At 36.2% G+C, this 15674-nt stretch overlaps 3 protein-coding genes, 1 long non-coding RNA gene and 1 other non-coding gene across 9 annotated transcripts; 2 read left to right on the top strand and 3 right to left on the bottom strand.

Annotated features, from left to right (window-relative positions):
• The first annotated feature begins 1612 nt into the window (after positions 1-1612).
• Trnac-gca (transfer RNA cysteine (anticodon GCA)) lies at positions 1613-1684 on the top strand. Its single transcript has one exon. It is a non-coding gene; the product is annotated as a tRNA-Cys (tRNA).
• Positions 1685-2417: 733 nt separating this feature from the next.
• LOC129567416 (cullin-3) lies at positions 2418-9719 on the bottom strand. Of its 5 annotated transcripts, none has more exons than XM_055444282.1 (13): positions 9149-9719; positions 7117-7371; positions 6428-6625; positions 6094-6279; positions 5750-6013; positions 5183-5680; positions 4899-5069; positions 4632-4802; positions 4437-4548; positions 4124-4284; positions 3829-4046; positions 3609-3747; positions 2418-3476 (listed from the first exon to the last, which is right to left on the bottom strand). In XM_055444282.1, the coding sequence occupies exons 2-13, from the start codon at positions 7174-7176 to the stop codon at positions 3324-3326; spliced, it is 2331 nt and encodes a 776-aa protein (XP_055300257.1). In that variant the 5' UTR covers positions 7177-7371; positions 9149-9719; the 3' UTR covers positions 2418-3323. The 5 variants fall into 5 exon arrangements, with proteins under 5 accessions (XP_055300257.1, XP_055300253.1, XP_055300258.1 ...); XM_055444278.1 differs by having other exon boundaries at positions 7797-9528; XM_055444283.1 differs by lacking the exon at positions 9149-9719 and adding an exon at positions 8434-8797.
• A 243-nt stretch (positions 9720-9962) lies between these two features.
• Positions 9963-12882, bottom strand: LOC129567414 (etoposide-induced protein 2.4 homolog). Its single transcript, XM_055444276.1, has 6 exons — positions 12051-12882; positions 11740-11960; positions 11400-11655; positions 10936-11276; positions 10730-10804; positions 9963-10649 (listed from the first exon to the last, which is right to left on the bottom strand). The coding sequence occupies exons 1-6, from the start codon at positions 12063-12065 to the stop codon at positions 10415-10417; spliced, it is 1143 nt and encodes a 380-aa protein (XP_055300251.1). The 5' UTR covers positions 12066-12882; the 3' UTR covers positions 9963-10414.
• A 14-nt stretch (positions 12883-12896) lies between these two features.
• On the bottom strand, positions 12897-14810 carry LOC129567413 (5-methylcytosine rRNA methyltransferase NSUN4). Its single transcript, XM_055444275.1, has 4 exons — positions 14636-14810; positions 13545-14576; positions 13168-13430; positions 12897-13092 (listed from the first exon to the last, which is right to left on the bottom strand). The coding sequence occupies exons 1-4, from the start codon at positions 14702-14704 to the stop codon at positions 12945-12947; spliced, it is 1512 nt and encodes a 503-aa protein (XP_055300250.1). The 5' UTR covers positions 14705-14810; the 3' UTR covers positions 12897-12944.
• Positions 14811-14943: 133 nt separating this feature from the next.
• Positions 14944-15412, top strand: LOC129567415 (uncharacterized). The gene is made up of 3 exons (XR_008687857.1): positions 14944-14969; positions 15079-15239; positions 15310-15412. It is a non-coding gene; the product is annotated as an uncharacterized LOC129567415 (long non-coding RNA).
• The last annotated feature ends 262 nt before the right edge of the window (positions 15413-15674 follow it).

Genomic DNA, 15674 nt, shown 5'->3' with positions numbered 1-15674 from the left:
ACGAGTTCTGAACTGCACCAACAAATACGATATGCCGGATTGTATGCGTATCTGTGAGAAGTTTATGCAGTCACAAGTAAAACTTGATAATGTTTGCTGGAACCTACGTCTGTCGCTATTGCACAGTCTAGAAGACTTGAAAAAGGAATGTGGCATCAAGGCAATTGAAAAATCCAAAGAAGTGTTTGAGTCCCCGTCATTTATCTCCAGTAGTCTTGCTGTTGTAAAGAGCTTGTTGGAACTTCAAACGTTCTCTTGCAACGAAACAGTGGTCTTCGATTCTTGCGTCAAATGGGCGAAACAAATGTGCAAAAAGCAGCAAATTGATGACACACATGCTAAAAATTTGCGCATGCAACTGGGCGACTGTTTCTCGTTGATTCGATTCGGTGAAATGGATATGAATAATTTTGTCACTCGGTTCACGTCGAATAAAGGCATGTTTACAGCAACTGAATTGGAAAACGTTTTCGAAGAGATTTTGGATAATAAGGATAAGAAGATTCCATTCAGATGCGTGCATCAGCCATCAGTATTTTTCACCTGTGAAATACCCTGTTCCACAAATAATAGATATATTGCCCGTCACCACATTATGTCATTCAAATCAAACAAAGAAATTTTTTTATACGAATTCTTCTGTTCACGTATTTGGTCTTGGCGTGAGGATGACGGTGCTCAACTGGCCACCACGATTTACATTTATGAACGGCCGTTCATTACATCGCAAAAGACACTCTTGCAAATAAAAGGGAGCACGTTCACCAAAAAGGAAACCTGCATTCATTGGGGCACTACACCGATTACAATCAGACCATCGTGCGAATATATTGTTGTATGCTCATTCTTCGAAGAAAAACTTGATGAATTCAAAACAACGGAATGTTCAATGATTTCAAAATGGCAGCCACAAAATGTACAACTGGAGATCAACTATATTGGTTGGGGCTTTGACTTTATCTCGAGCAGTGACACTGTGTCATCTGGAATGGTCACTCGTCTCAACTTCAAAGAATAAGCTCAAATCTGTTTCTTCTATAAGTAATTTCCTTTCATATCAAGGTATTCTCTAAGTTACCTCCTGATCGATTTCCGAAAAATGTGAAATTTTCCTTTTCTCTCTCCTAAAATGAGACCTATTTTGTGTTTAGCGAGTAAATACCATTTAAATAGGACAACATTCTGAAAAATACAAAGAGTTCAAGATCAGATCCAATTAAATTCATACATTTGTAGCTGAATTGTCTGAAATTTAATTGCATTTGAAGTATTTCTTTAATTAAAAATACACTTTTGCTTGCTACAAAACCTTCTTATGACGTAAAACATTCCAAAAAACCTGAAAAAATGCATTATATTCAATCTTAAATATCTGTCGAAAAGAAATATGAATTAAAGAATAAACGTTTCTAAATATTGTTATTGGAGGAGTTTTGGTTGCTTTTTCTTTCTTTCAAATGAGAATATCAATGAAAACATGAATAATTCGGTGGTGTCAATGATCAACTCAAAACTAATTTATGGGCGAAATAATGACGTATTCTATGCTATATGGGCGTTGATCATTTAAAGCGTAAGCACTCAATGGAACTCAAACCACAAACATACAGTTGGAGGTATAGCTCAGTGGTAGAGCGTTCGACTGCAGATCGAAGGGTCGATAGTTCAACTCTGTCTGCCTCCTGAATTTTTTTTTTATTTTCCAGTACGAAATTTATATTGAATTTTGTTGAAAAATTAAAGTCGCAAATCCAAATTTGAGATTAAATTTTTTTTAATGGCTCTGAAATGATTTTTTGCGGGTCATTTTCAAGTTTTAAGCATTCTGAAATAGGTATACATTACATAAAACCATGAACAGGTAGTTTTATACGAAGTTGGAATATTTCTTTTGCAGCAAATAAAACAACATTTTTTCGAGAAAATCGTATTGAAATGCCATCATTGTTTATTTAACATCATTTCAATTGAAAGCCAATCAGTATCAGGCCGGTATTTCATTTTTTTAGCGACAAGACAATGAAACACAATAAAGAGAAACCGATTATGGCTACGTTGCTTTTCAAAAATGATTTCTGTTTATTTTTCATTCAAAGAATATAATAAAATAAATGTTCCATTCAACTGTTGTGTGGATGTTCTTATCGGTTTTTGTTGTTGTTGTTTTATTCCTTCTTTTCTTCTGGATTTTAGTGTGTAAATGTGTGTTTGTGTTTCGGTGACAAATCGATAATTTAAACTTGATTATTTTGGATGTATGCATGCCAAATTCACACTGCCCATACGTTTTCGTTATCATATTACATTCACATCAGAAACAAAGACAAAGCCAAGTCTAGCTAAGTAACCGATAGTTTGTAATTGTGCTAAAGTTTAAACTATCAAATTGACATAAAAAATAAAAGAATGTACAAATCTGCGTTTACACATAATACCTAACCGCTTGCCAGTTTTCTTCCTTTATTCTTTGTTCTTATCGTGTGTGGGTGTACTATGTGTGGCGTTGCACAGAAAGATGTATACGTTTATTTTCATTATTATCTTTACGAACAAAATGTATATGTCATTACGAAAAGAATCAACATGTGTGTGTGTGGTGAAATGATAAGGCTGCCGGCCCCAACGGGATGTATTATTACGTTGACACGGCAGAAAATGAAGAAAATAGAAACTGTTTTGTCACACTTAAGACGAGCTCCGCATAGGCAGGAGCTAACCATAATTATCAATAATCATAAAGTATAGATTAGAATACAGTAATTTTAGGTAGATTATTTTAGACTAAAAGGGATCATTAGTTCAATTCTACACGGATCATTTTTTTTTTTTTGCTCATTTTCAATGTGTTTTTTTCTTCTTCTTCTTCTTCTCTGTGTTCTCTTCTCTTTAGATTTTATTTTTCTCGCATAATAACTTGCTAATTATTTATTTTCTTTTTTCTTGTCTGGCATTACACTAAATGTTGCTTGTTTATTTCTTCCATTTCCAGCGATCCCAATGAAACTTACAGACGTAAAAGTATAAAAAAATCACTTTTTTTGTTGAAAATTTCCGAGCATTAGAGAAATTCACATGAAATTCAACTCGAAAAAATTCTGAATCATTTTCTACTCTTACATTGACCGCAATGCGGCGCTGAAGCTAATATCTCTTCATATTTTTAGTTTTTCTTTTATTCTTTAAATTTGCTTTTCAATATATATTTCTAGTCGTCATCGCGCGGTTTCATTGGTTTTGAAAAAAGAAACAACAAAAAAAAAAAACACGGGTTAAGATGCCGAAATCAAAACAAACTCGTTGATCGACGTTGAGTTTTAAGGTTCTTAAGCTAAATATACATAAACTTTTCGGTCTTCTGGAGTCCGGGCCAAATATTCTCGTTCGATTAATCCTTCGATTCGCTTTTTGATCACAACAGGCGATGGCAGGAACCGGCTTCGCAATTGCGTTGTCACATCCGACACCAATAAATTGTGCTGTTGCAAACGAAATAATGGAAATTTTTTTTAAATGAAAACAATTCAAATTTAGTCAGAGAATTTAAGGAAAAAAATATCGATTTCCGCCTATCAAGTTGAAAATGTTAAATTCTCAAGCCAAATCCCTACCGCCATCTTCTTTCTCGATTTCATTATTCGCACAATTGCAGCTTCAATCTCGTGTTTACGGTCTTCTTCCACTTTGCTGCGCGTTTCCTTGTGCTCCGGCTCTGATTCACCTTTAGCGGCAACTGTTTGAATCTTCACTCTAAACATCACAAAAGGCAACATTCGATTAGTTCATTATTTCAAAAGTTCCACATTTTATCTCTGATGATTCCCAACAAACCTGTGATATTTGGAGACAAAACCGTCGTTAACGTAAAATTCATTGTTCGATTCAATGTCCTTTGTTTTTGCAGCTCGCACTAAAAGTCGTTGTGCGGCCTTGCCCATCGACAGCGATTGCAATGCACGAATCAAATCTTTTTCCGGGATGTCGGTTTCTTGTTGTATCTCTTCGTAGGTCATGCGCTGACGTGTGTTGAACAACATCAAAATACACATCTGCAAATGGAACAAATAGCCATTAGTAATTACTCGACCTGTCTTCTTCTCTTTTTTTTTACCGAATCGAATCATACCTGATAAGTCGACACTTGAAGAATATGTTTTCTAGTGAACGAGGCTACGTTTCCAACGGGGCCATCACTTGTGCTGGATGTGCTTGATGATGGTTGCACACCGTTTGCGTCTGGTTTTGACGATGGTATTGGCGGGAACACTGCATTTATGAATGCCGTACCTGTTTTCCAAATGAAATTACAGAATGAATTCAATTTGGTTCGAGCGAATTAATTGAGTTATAAAAAAATTCAATTGAATGTGATTCAATCATCGCAACGAATCATTTTATCAATTTCAGAAATGTAATCAACTTCATTAGCGTGTACTTACCCATTTGTGGTTGTAGCGTTAATTGACGACCTGAATGTTGTGCTAAATAAAACTTTTTGAACGTTTCAAAAGCTTTCTGAGGCGCTAACGGTATGTTACAACTTTGAGCCGACTGAAAATACGTAGAAATTTCAACACATATTCAAAAAGAACGAAGAAATTCTTATGTCATTTGATAGTAGAAATGATACTAACCTGTGTTGGCCAAAAACCAGTGGTTAGAATTCTAACTGTAAGATCAACACCATTCAACGATATGTTGTTGTTGTTGACATGATTCTTGAATTCTTCCATTACGGTATTCGATAGTGTCATATCCTTGAACATGCCTTCTAGTTTTGAGGTAAATTGACAACCACATTCAGTCTGAAATTGAATGGAAAGAGTCATTAGTATCGCAATTTCTCCAAACTCCCCGTGTCATCGCATTAATCCAAATCACATTTTAAGCATTCTTATTACCTTAAGCTTCGAAATCATATTCTTCTCCGAATCGTCGGACACCGATTTGTTAAGTAGCAAACGTTTGGCCAAGTGTGATTTGTAGTATCTTTCGAACACATCTTTTTCGAGTAAATATCGGAAGAGTACCATCGTTTTGTCTAAAACGGTTTCAATTTCTTGTTCACTCATCTGTGGCAAAAAGAGATGTCGAAATTATTAATAGACGAACGATTATGATTTTATTTGAAGAAATAAAGGAAAATGTTCCATAAGAAATGGGTAAGTTCACTCCATATACTCACACCACGGCTGCTCTTTTTCAATTTATCATCGATGAACAGTGACAAATACTCGGGCGATTTGCTATTCAAATTGAGGAAATGCTCAAAATCGGATGAAATCATATTCTTGAAGATTTTGTCATTGTTGAATGAATGTACCAAAAAGTGATTGAAACGATCCTTTAAATCGAGTAAATTCTGTACGAATGTAATTGGATTCGTTTGTTCGTCCTCTTTAACGGTCACCAAACTGCGACCTTGTTCACGCAAATAGCTTGAAACTGCTTCGGCAATGGTTTTCAGGGCGTCGTCATTCAAACGGGAAAACAGTTTATACATGCAAGCTAAATCTTCGGTCTTTGTATTTTTGATCATGTGAACAACGCCACTGTTTTCCATTTCGACAATCGTTTTCATGTGTTTGTTGATCAATTCGTCTTCGACAACCTTCACGATACGTGGCTCGGTGTCTTTGTCCAGATAGAGTTTTGCACGTTCGGATTCTTCCATAATGCGGCTCTGCAAATGGAAATTGTTTTCGTATAAATCATGTATCCGCATAAAGAATGGTATCGCTTTTTAATTTACCTCGACTTTTTTGATGTAAACGCTAGCGTTATTTTCTGACAAGAATTTCTGTGATTCCATTTTGTAGAATGATGCAGATTGAGTGAGGAATGGACGCTCAAAGTCTTCCTCGTATACCCAGCGGCTGTCGATACCGAGCACGGTCAACATTTGGCAAGCATTTTTGATCGCTAAATGATCGATTACTTCGCCTTTTCGCTCTAGCATCACCATATCCAGCAGGGTTTTGCGTAAATGATCTCGCACTTTTCCATACCGAACAACCTGAAAGCAACAGAAAGAATGCATTGAAACCGAAATGTTTAGCGAAAAATGTGCAATTTATCTTCAAAAGTTTCACTCACTTGATCTCGAAAGATGATTAAACCCAAGTTGTATACATTGTCAAATTCATTTTGTTTCACATAGACTCGATCCATATACATCAAAATATCACGAATCATCACCATCGAAGTTTGATGATCGGTCCAAACTTGATTCAATTTTTGCAACAAATTATTGTGCAAGCATTTCAGAACGTCTTCACGAACCTAAAGAATGAAATGAAAAATGTCACGGTCAATAAATCGTTGAACGAGCAATTGGTTAATGCTCTGAATGAATGTCGATTGAATCCAAGCTAATTAATGCGATTGCATTGTATTGTAATCGCATGGGATTTTATTTGTATTGACGCACCTGTTTTTCCAAATGAGTTGTGACCACCTCTTTAAGGCCCGTGTACAGACGTTCACCGTGTTTATGCAAAACCATTGTGTACGCATTTCTGTAAAGTTCTTCAAACGAAAGTCCTGAATTGTTTTTCTTTTGGATTTCCTGGATGGCGTTACGTAGAAGATTCCAAATTGACTCTACGTACTTTTCATCCATATTCATCTAAAAAAAAACAATTAATATTTAGTTGAATGGTGTCATTTATTAGAGTTAGGATTTTATGAAATGGCACACCATTTCGACGACCTCTTCAAAATAATCAACGAGTGAATTTCCAATGCCTGGACTATCACCTTTCTCTCTCATTACAACATCGCTTGGCTCAGCCATTTGTATTTACTTTAGATTTCACTATCACTAAACGCAACAAATGGCTACTGTGATCCGTTTTAAGAATCTGCTCGTTTGTATACTCAAAATGCATTTTGTGAGTATAAAAGCGTGCTTTTGACTCAGAACATGACCGATTTTATGATTTTTGTTCAATTTTCATTTAGTTTCATCGTTTTTGTTTAGCACAAAGACCAATCAAAATATTAAGACTTGACAAAGACCAAATAAAGATGGTATAATATAGTAAAGGTGATGTTTTCATTCATGTCTAAAATGGTAAAAAAAAAAGATTCTGTTGATAAACTGGTTTTTTTACTTACTGGAAATGCGCGGATACGCATTTTGCCGCCTTCCCTCTTTGGAGGATTATTCCGAATCATAATTATAGCTCGTCGGTTCGAACCGTTCGAATATTGCAAATGTGTACACCCGCCGCGTCAATTGACTGTGAACAGTTATGAGTGTCCAAATGATTTGAATGTGTATCGCAAAAAACAGGAATGGCCTTCAATAAACTTGGACGAACAATGAAAATTCATTTGTTCATTTGTTGTGAAGATGAATCATGTAGTTTTCTGTAAATAAAAGAAGAGAATCTACGCTTAATTTCCATTCAAAACAAAGCTCGTTCATCTAAATGCGTTCAATATGCGGGCTACTACTAATGTAATAAAGAAAACTACCGGAATGTCAATTCGAAAAGAATTTTTCTCATTTTTTTTCTTCTTTATAATTGTCCGCAATTGAATCTGTCATCAGATTTTAACAATAATGCACCGGAACATAACACATTGTTTCCAAGTTTGATTGAGTTTTTCACTTTCAATCGCCTTAAAAGGTGTCATCTTATGGAGACAGAGAGAGAGAGACAAAGCGAACCAATACGGTTCAAAGTGGAGACGAAAACGAAAGAAAACGACAAGACAATGAAAAATGTACACATTTGATGCGATTGATATTCCCCTCCTACACACCAGCTCAGACGCATTACGGAACTTACTGTACTAGGCTGCGACACAATACCAAACAACCGAACACAACACAAAACTCGGCAACATCGAAGACAAAGTGAATTTGTCGACTTTCTAATAAAAACCGAATATTACGTGTTTTTATTATTGTGATTCCGCTGAGACTTGAAACATATCCAGCGACCTCTTGATTATTTTTTTTATGTTGTTTTGCATCGCCACATTGTCGCTACTTCTCCAAAAAAAAAAGAAAATAAACACAAAGAGTACGGGCTCGTACCGAATAAACCATCGAACGAAAAAAAATCATCGCTTCACACTGTCAGCGGAATGGCAAAATTAACCCCACTGAACGGTACAAGGTTACGGATATTTTATTGTGTTTTAGTTTTGATGTAATTAATGTATATTTTGTACACCAAGGAAGAAAGAAGGCAAAAAAATGTATCTCTTCACCGCACTCTACACAAACACTAAGTCAAGAAATGTAAACGACATGAAGAAAATATGCCAAAACGACAAGCACAACAGCAACACATAACTCGAATCAAGTTATTCTCCGATACACTTGTACACAATAACAAAATCGCTTACATGTACAACACCAATAGCAAACGTACGGTCAACCCGAACGGAAGCTCTAAATGTACAATCAATTTGATTTACCGAGAATTCAATTTTTTTCTCTCTCTCTCTCTCTGTGTGTTTCATTGATGCTATTCTGATACACCACCGAATGCAATTTCGAAAAATCATGCAACTACATGTTTTTTTGTCTATTTCTCCCATCGCGAAACACTACGACGATGGCGAATCTTCGGTGCAAAAATATTTGCGATTTTCGTATTTTCATCCTGCTTCACACAAATAAACACAGCGGAATAGAGTTTATTCAAATGCCGAATCTTTGTTTCGATTAAGTAGCGAAGTGTTGTTTTCTTTCCTTTTGTGACCATTTTCACAACAAATTTCTATACGTGCACGTACTGCCATACACACACTCATCTCTCTCTCTCTCTTACACGCACACACAGCTTGAATCGGGTTTGAGATGTAATTTAGTCGCTGCTGAAAAATGCGATGCGATGCAATGTACAACAAGCAGAAAAAAAAATCAAGCAAAAACAAATTCAAAAAAAGATAAAAAAAAATCAATGGCACATTGGTGATGTATATGTCTCATCGTTTTGCTGTGTAATACTGATATGTGTGTTTCGTCGATTAGTACTTGTGTGATGCTAGTTCATAATTACAATGCAATTGTCCACTGTTCGAGAGCCCACCAGGCTTCAAAACAAAAAGTGCACACGAAAAAGCGATTCCACTTGAAATTAACATTATCCGGAATGTAAAATTCGAAATACAGATGGCAAACACAAACCTTTTTTTTTCTCTTTCTCCAAATATTGAGTCCACATTCGATTTCACATTGACGATGACGGCACTAAAAAAATACATAAATTTCCTCACATTTACAAACTCTTGCCTCCACTTCGAATGTTCAATTATTTTTTTTTCTTTTTATATATTTTTAGCGAATTGTAATCGACAAATGAAATCCAACTAAATGCTCTTGCAAACCGAATTATACACACAAAAAAAACTATGAATTTATCGCTGAACCAATCGAATTTGTCCCGTGGAACATTGACAGCAATCTATTTTTCTTTTTATTTCGTTTGGTTCAATAAAAATGAAATGTATGTGCTCTTTTCACTCAGTCATGGTGTTCTTTCAAGACGATTTCAAATGGAAGAAACAAACACATTGACACATCGAAAATGCAATACACAGTCCGTGTGTATAGTTGTGTGTAACAAATTGTGATTGTGCCCGAGTCTATCTCAGCATTTACGGTTGCTGTTATGAAGTAAGTTCGACAGCAATACGAGCGATCGTTTCAATGTGTGTGTGTGCGAGACAGTCTGCTGTTGCTTTCATATTTCTCTTGCGGCGACAATTCGAACTTCGGCGATATGGAAAACACACATCCAAATGTCAATGGCTGGATGCGTTCAATGCACCCATTGTCTGGGAACGAATGAGTTTGAATGCGAAACAGCAGAAATCGTTTTCTCGTTTTTTTCGTAAATGGATTTTTTTCTATATATTTTATGAATTTTTTATGATTTCTGCAGGCTAAATCAAGGAGACAGATGAGCAAATGTGTAAATCTGAATAAAACCTAAACAATATTGAGCACCATAATATTTTATTCGACTTATGGATAACAATATACGTGAAGATACAAAAAGGTTGACAATTTCATAGCAAATTTTACAAAAAAAAAGTCAATAAATATTTTTAAAATATTACATTTAACATTAGTGTAAGCTATTGATTCGCGTAATAAAAAAAAGCAATATGTTCATTTCTTCCGCAATTTGCTAATTAAACCTTACAACCGGTACCAATTACTTGTTCTAATCGTGTTGACCGTGCAACATTTATCTCAAATATGTGTATGGTACAAAAGTGGAAAAGAAACTAAACATTTAAGTCTGTTCCATCGCGCAAAAAAGGGACAAACTGCTGTCATTCTTGTTCATTTCCAAGAAGAAAAAAACATAAAATAGAAGGCAATTCATTTGTCAATTCGAATATTCGTTATTAATAGGTATAGAATAGATAGGATTGTGAATCATTTTTATCTATAGTGGCGATGTGTACCCGAATGATGCGATGACTGATTTCGACTATGCGATACATTCACTGGCGGTGTTTGTTGTCTTATCGTACGAAATGTATCGTTTGCATTGGCCGCTGTGATTGCTGCATCCATGGCAGCCCTTGACATTGGCACATTTGCCGGTCGAATCGTTTTATTGAAGAGAGCATTCGATATGGCTACGACGATGCTGAAAAACTTCAGCGGATAGTTACTGCAAATGACACGAAAAAAAATCGGAATTAAATCAATATTGTTCATCAAAGCCATGATGAGAGCCAAATGGCTACTTACATTGACGCTTCAACTGGCGTTGCTTCATTCGCACTGAGTATACTGAACGGAAAGAATACAGCAAAGATGCAACCACTAGAAAATGATAGAATCAAAGAAAAACAAAAATTAGACAGAATCCCATTTTGTTTGAGCTCTTCACACGTTATTCACATAAAAAAAAAAAACAATCTAAAAACCATAAACTAGTCGAAATGGTCTCTTACCTGATAAAGATTGACGATGTCAATTGCGTGAGAATTGTCAAAATGGTGCCAAAGCCAAGGAAATACGGCCAATGATTTTCGATATAGGTTAGCCGCTTATGCAGTTCCCAGCCCATGTTACACCATTTGTACTCGAACGAATACAGTGAATACAGCAAACTCAAGTGAAAATATGTTAAAAAGTAGAAGTAATTGAATGGTAACAAATTTACGACCATGCTCTGGATTAGGAACAACGTTTGCACGAGCAACGAAAACAGCGTATCGGCTATGATAACGCTGAAACTCACAAATAGCTGCGGTTGACCTTTGCGAACCTTATATGCTGAATCAGCAATATCCTATGGATAAGACATGAAAAAGGATTGAAGTCTTTGTTCTAGATGTTTTGATTCTTTTTTAGTTTTTCTTTTTATGTAGAATTCTCTGAGAATCGATTTTCCTTAAATTCAATCCCACCTCACCTGAAACCATAAACTATTGACGATTTTGCTCAAGATAAACAGTGGCATGACCCAAATCATACCGAATAGAATCGATAGAAATGTGACAATATAATTGCCAATGATAGCACCACTGCCCGGATTCTGTGTAAACATCCATCTCAGGAACATTCGAATGATTGGAAGTAAAACATATTCAAACAACGTGATGCTAAGGCCAAAGAAACCGCCATTCAATAGACAGCACTGAAAGACTCGCTTCAATAAATTGGATTCTCTATAAAAAAGGGAAGAAGAAGAAAAAAGCAATATTTTAGGCGTTATTGGGCGAATGACATAGCAAATCAATCGATTGACATACTCTTTGAGTTTGTTGAGTTCACGTTTGTTTGCATGAGAACGTCGAGTGGGTCGTTTGCTAGTGTGTGTGTTATTTGAACTCGAGCTACTTTCATCCAATTCACTGTCCTGTTTCTCATTTTTTAGCGCTGTACTGCTATATGTGTCCCGAATAACGATTACTATTAGCCACACACCATTGAGACTGTCCCAAACACCGCGTAGATATGCCTTAAGAATGCTCTGTAAAATTGGTTTGAACATTATTATTAGCTATTCAAGTCACAATTCGACATTGCGAGAAAAAAAAAGAGTGACAAACCAAATACTTACATTCAACGGATCCATGAATTCGTCTTTCTACTTCATGTGAAACGATATGCGAGTGGATTTTATTTTTGCAGACTTTTTTTATTTTTTACAAAAAAAAAACGCAATTCTTTATAAAAACGTCACTTGTTCCGTTTGTTTTTTCGTGTTGCTAATGTAAAAAAAATGCAAACGACGAAGTTCTACATGTGTCAGCGTTGTAATGCGTGTTACTTTTAAATATATTGCATCAGTCGAATAACTACAACTATGTTACAGCCCGTTGTAAGTATTTTCGTTTTTGTTCTTGACGAGATAAGTCTTTGCTTATGATACGAAATGAAAACTATAGTTTGTACCCAGGCAAAAGAAAACTAGCGAACAAATATAACACAGAACTTATTGCCAAATTATGTGCGACGAACCAAATATAAAAGAGCGCCACACAAATACACAAAAAAAACTCCCCGATTTAAATCGTTTGGATCAGTAGAGAGAGAAAAAAAATCGCTAGATGATAATAAACAATAAACAGCTGTCGTTGTCGTCGTTGCCGTTTCGACAAAGGTGCGATCGTCCTTAGCTACACTCCGCACACACTTTCGAATCAATGTATTTTTGTGGCAGGGCAAACCGTGTATTCCATTCAACACTGAGAGATTACGTCGGTCGATTCGATTCTTTGTTATGTTCACGATGACGAATGAAGAAACATAACACAAACAATGCCCTAAACGTCAATTCCAATAACGAATCGGTCGTTGGACGGTCGAGCGAAGCGAATTACATTCAACAGTCTCAACAGTGAGTGCGTTTAATGCTTTCGAACATGACGTACATTTTTTGATGGCATTTTCAAAACTTGAATGATTCATTTCAAAATTTTATTCATATTAAATGATAAAAACATTTTCTATTCTAATTTTCATTACGTTGAATTTTACAAAAATACATTGGCCCACTGTTACACGGCAACTGCGGCAAAACCAACTGTCCAAACTTTAAATTCTTTGTATTTTCGAAGTAGAATAACTTTTTAAACGGCTGCAATACGTTCGTCAAATCTCTGGAAATTGAAAGAAAAAGAAAATTTGTTTGAAAACGATCGAAAATTGTCTCGAAGAAAAAAACCAATACACACTTGATAGTAGCTGTAATGTGGTAATCGGTGAATGCTTTTGTTAGAGCCATATTAACAACACCATCGTTTTGAATTGGACTTAAACTACAAGTTGAATAGACTAATGAACCGCCCGGTTTGAGTAACTGAAGGCACTGTACAAGGATGGCCGCTTGTAATTCGGGCAATTGTAAACGTTCCCTATGTCGATCACCTCTGAACCAGCTGTTTTCATTTTCCGTCACCGATTGCCGATCATTTGAGCACGGTACATCGACGAGAATCTAGAAATAAATGATTATTATTCTGTAGAAAAGTTTTCATCCCATGAAAATGTCTCCGAACAAATTTCCAAGAAGTCCAAGAATAGTTTTCACCATTGTTTCCATTGATTTTACCTTATCGTATTTCGAGAATTCGTTAACCTCTCGAATATCATGATTTTGTATGATGCACCGATCACCTTGCCATTTCTCGGTGAAATCCGGTAGATATTGAAAGAATAATTTGTAAAGCCTATTAACTCTGCCCTGTGAGACATCATTGCAAACGACTGTTTTTGGCAGAAGACTTTGCAATAGAATCAAACTTTTCCCTCCTGGAGCTGCACAAGCGTCAAAAACAACATCGCCAGGTTGTACATTCAACATGAGTGGTGGTAGAATTGAGGCTGCATCAAGCAGAAAATGTGACAGTACTTTGGTGGCCGTATTTTTTGGTCGTGAAAATCGTGATATATCTCCTTTGGGATACATGTAAATATCTAACGTTTTCGGGAATAGAAAATCGGTTTCCGGTTCAAATGTTAGTGGAAAATCCACGGCTGTGTTATAGTATTGATAATGATCTGATTCGGGAATGAAATCTTCCATTCCTTTTAATTTTGTGGCTGGTATGAACTCTTGCAGACCCATCACGCCAACTTCGGCCGAAATCATACGATTGAAATCGAACTCAGAATCTTCAGCCAATGATTTTTGCAGGGATTTCTTATAATCAACCACATCAGCCATGTCTATAACTCGTGATGGATCTTCTCGTTTCTCTAATGCTAATTTTTCCTCTTCTTCTTCGACGTGTTGCTGGTAAATGGCACGCATTTCCGATTTCTGTTTCTCTTGCACATACTTATCCACAGTTCTATCAACTCTTGTCGATTGATTGGTGCGTACGGTTGTTTCAACAGTGGCACTGGAATCAAAGTATACATCAAAGACTTTCCTGATATTGACGCCACCATTCAACTCAATCTGTTCTCTGGTTTGCTCCGGTTCTCCATGATTATTGACGAGTGCCGCAAATTTATTCTCACACAGCAAGGAAGCTCGAATACCGCCCCACCGTGGACCATAGACTGATTTGTAGAAGTCATCAAAGTGTTCGAGCGCACGGTCGATTGATGTTGCCTTTTTCAGATCACGCGGTTTCACCTAAAAATCAAATCAATTCAGCTCTCTTTCAAATTTGATTCATATTCGAATCGACTTACGAATAATCCCGGTTTGGTCTTCTTGAATCGTTTCACAATGTGAATTATCAAAGGCTGTTGTCTCAGCATTTTGCTGATCGCAATCGTTCTATACGGAACTCAATTTGAACTTGATTCGATTTGAATTTATTTATGTACAACATAACCACAAACCGCTCAAACCATTTGTTATCATCTGTCATCGAATTCGCCACTTGCATACCGAACTTGCTGCGATGGTCAGCTGTCAAATAGCCGAATTGAACGAACCAATGTCATTGCATTCCCATTGAAAGGCCCGCTCATTTTAGTAACGACGAAATGTATGTGTACAACAAATCCAATTACAGCTAACGTAAGGCAAAAAACAATTATCTATTCACTAATTTCCATTACAAACTATTTCTATGAAAACGTCATACTGAACAAACATGTTTTCCCCCCTTTGTTTCGTTTCAATGCAGCGATGTCTATAATCAAAGACTTTCAACATTAACACTGTCACACATGACCAAAATTTTCGATCAACGAAAAAATTTCGACCTTCGACGACTGTTAGCGGGCAGCGAACGTCTTATCGATCACCTTCTCACGAATGATAGCCAAAAACGAGCGTGCAATAAAAGTAAGACCGTGTGGAAATTCACTCATTGCTTCGAACATTCCATTTTCTAAATGATCCATTTTTGTTGCAGTTTCAAATAATCCATTCATATTTTTGACACAATCCGTTCGAATTTTGGCTCTGGCCTCGGCTGTGTGTGAGTCGATCATCGCAGCGATTGATTCTTTTCCAATGGGTGAAACAGAAACCTCCCCAAAAATTACTAAAACCTCCCCAAAAAATACCAAAACCTCCCCAAAAATTACTAAAACCTCCCCAAAAAATACAAAAACCTTCCCAAAAAAATACGAAAACCTCCCCAAAAAATCGAATGTTTTCCACAAAATCCTTCCCAAAAAACACCAAAAAAATACAAAAACCTCCCCAAAAAAATACAAAAACCTCCCCAAAAAATTACAAAAACCTCCCCAAAAAATACAAAAACCTCCCCAAAAA

Source organism: Sitodiplosis mosellana, unplaced genomic scaffold, assembly GCF_009176505.1.
Source record: "Sitodiplosis mosellana isolate CC-2019 unplaced genomic scaffold, AAFC_SMos_1.0 Smas_scaffold_11, whole genome shotgun sequence".
Lineage (NCBI taxonomy): Eukaryota > Metazoa > Arthropoda > Insecta > Diptera > Cecidomyiidae > Sitodiplosis > Sitodiplosis mosellana.
The sequence above is the reverse complement of the archived record's forward strand: the minus strand, read 5'-3'. Positions and strand labels throughout refer to the sequence as shown.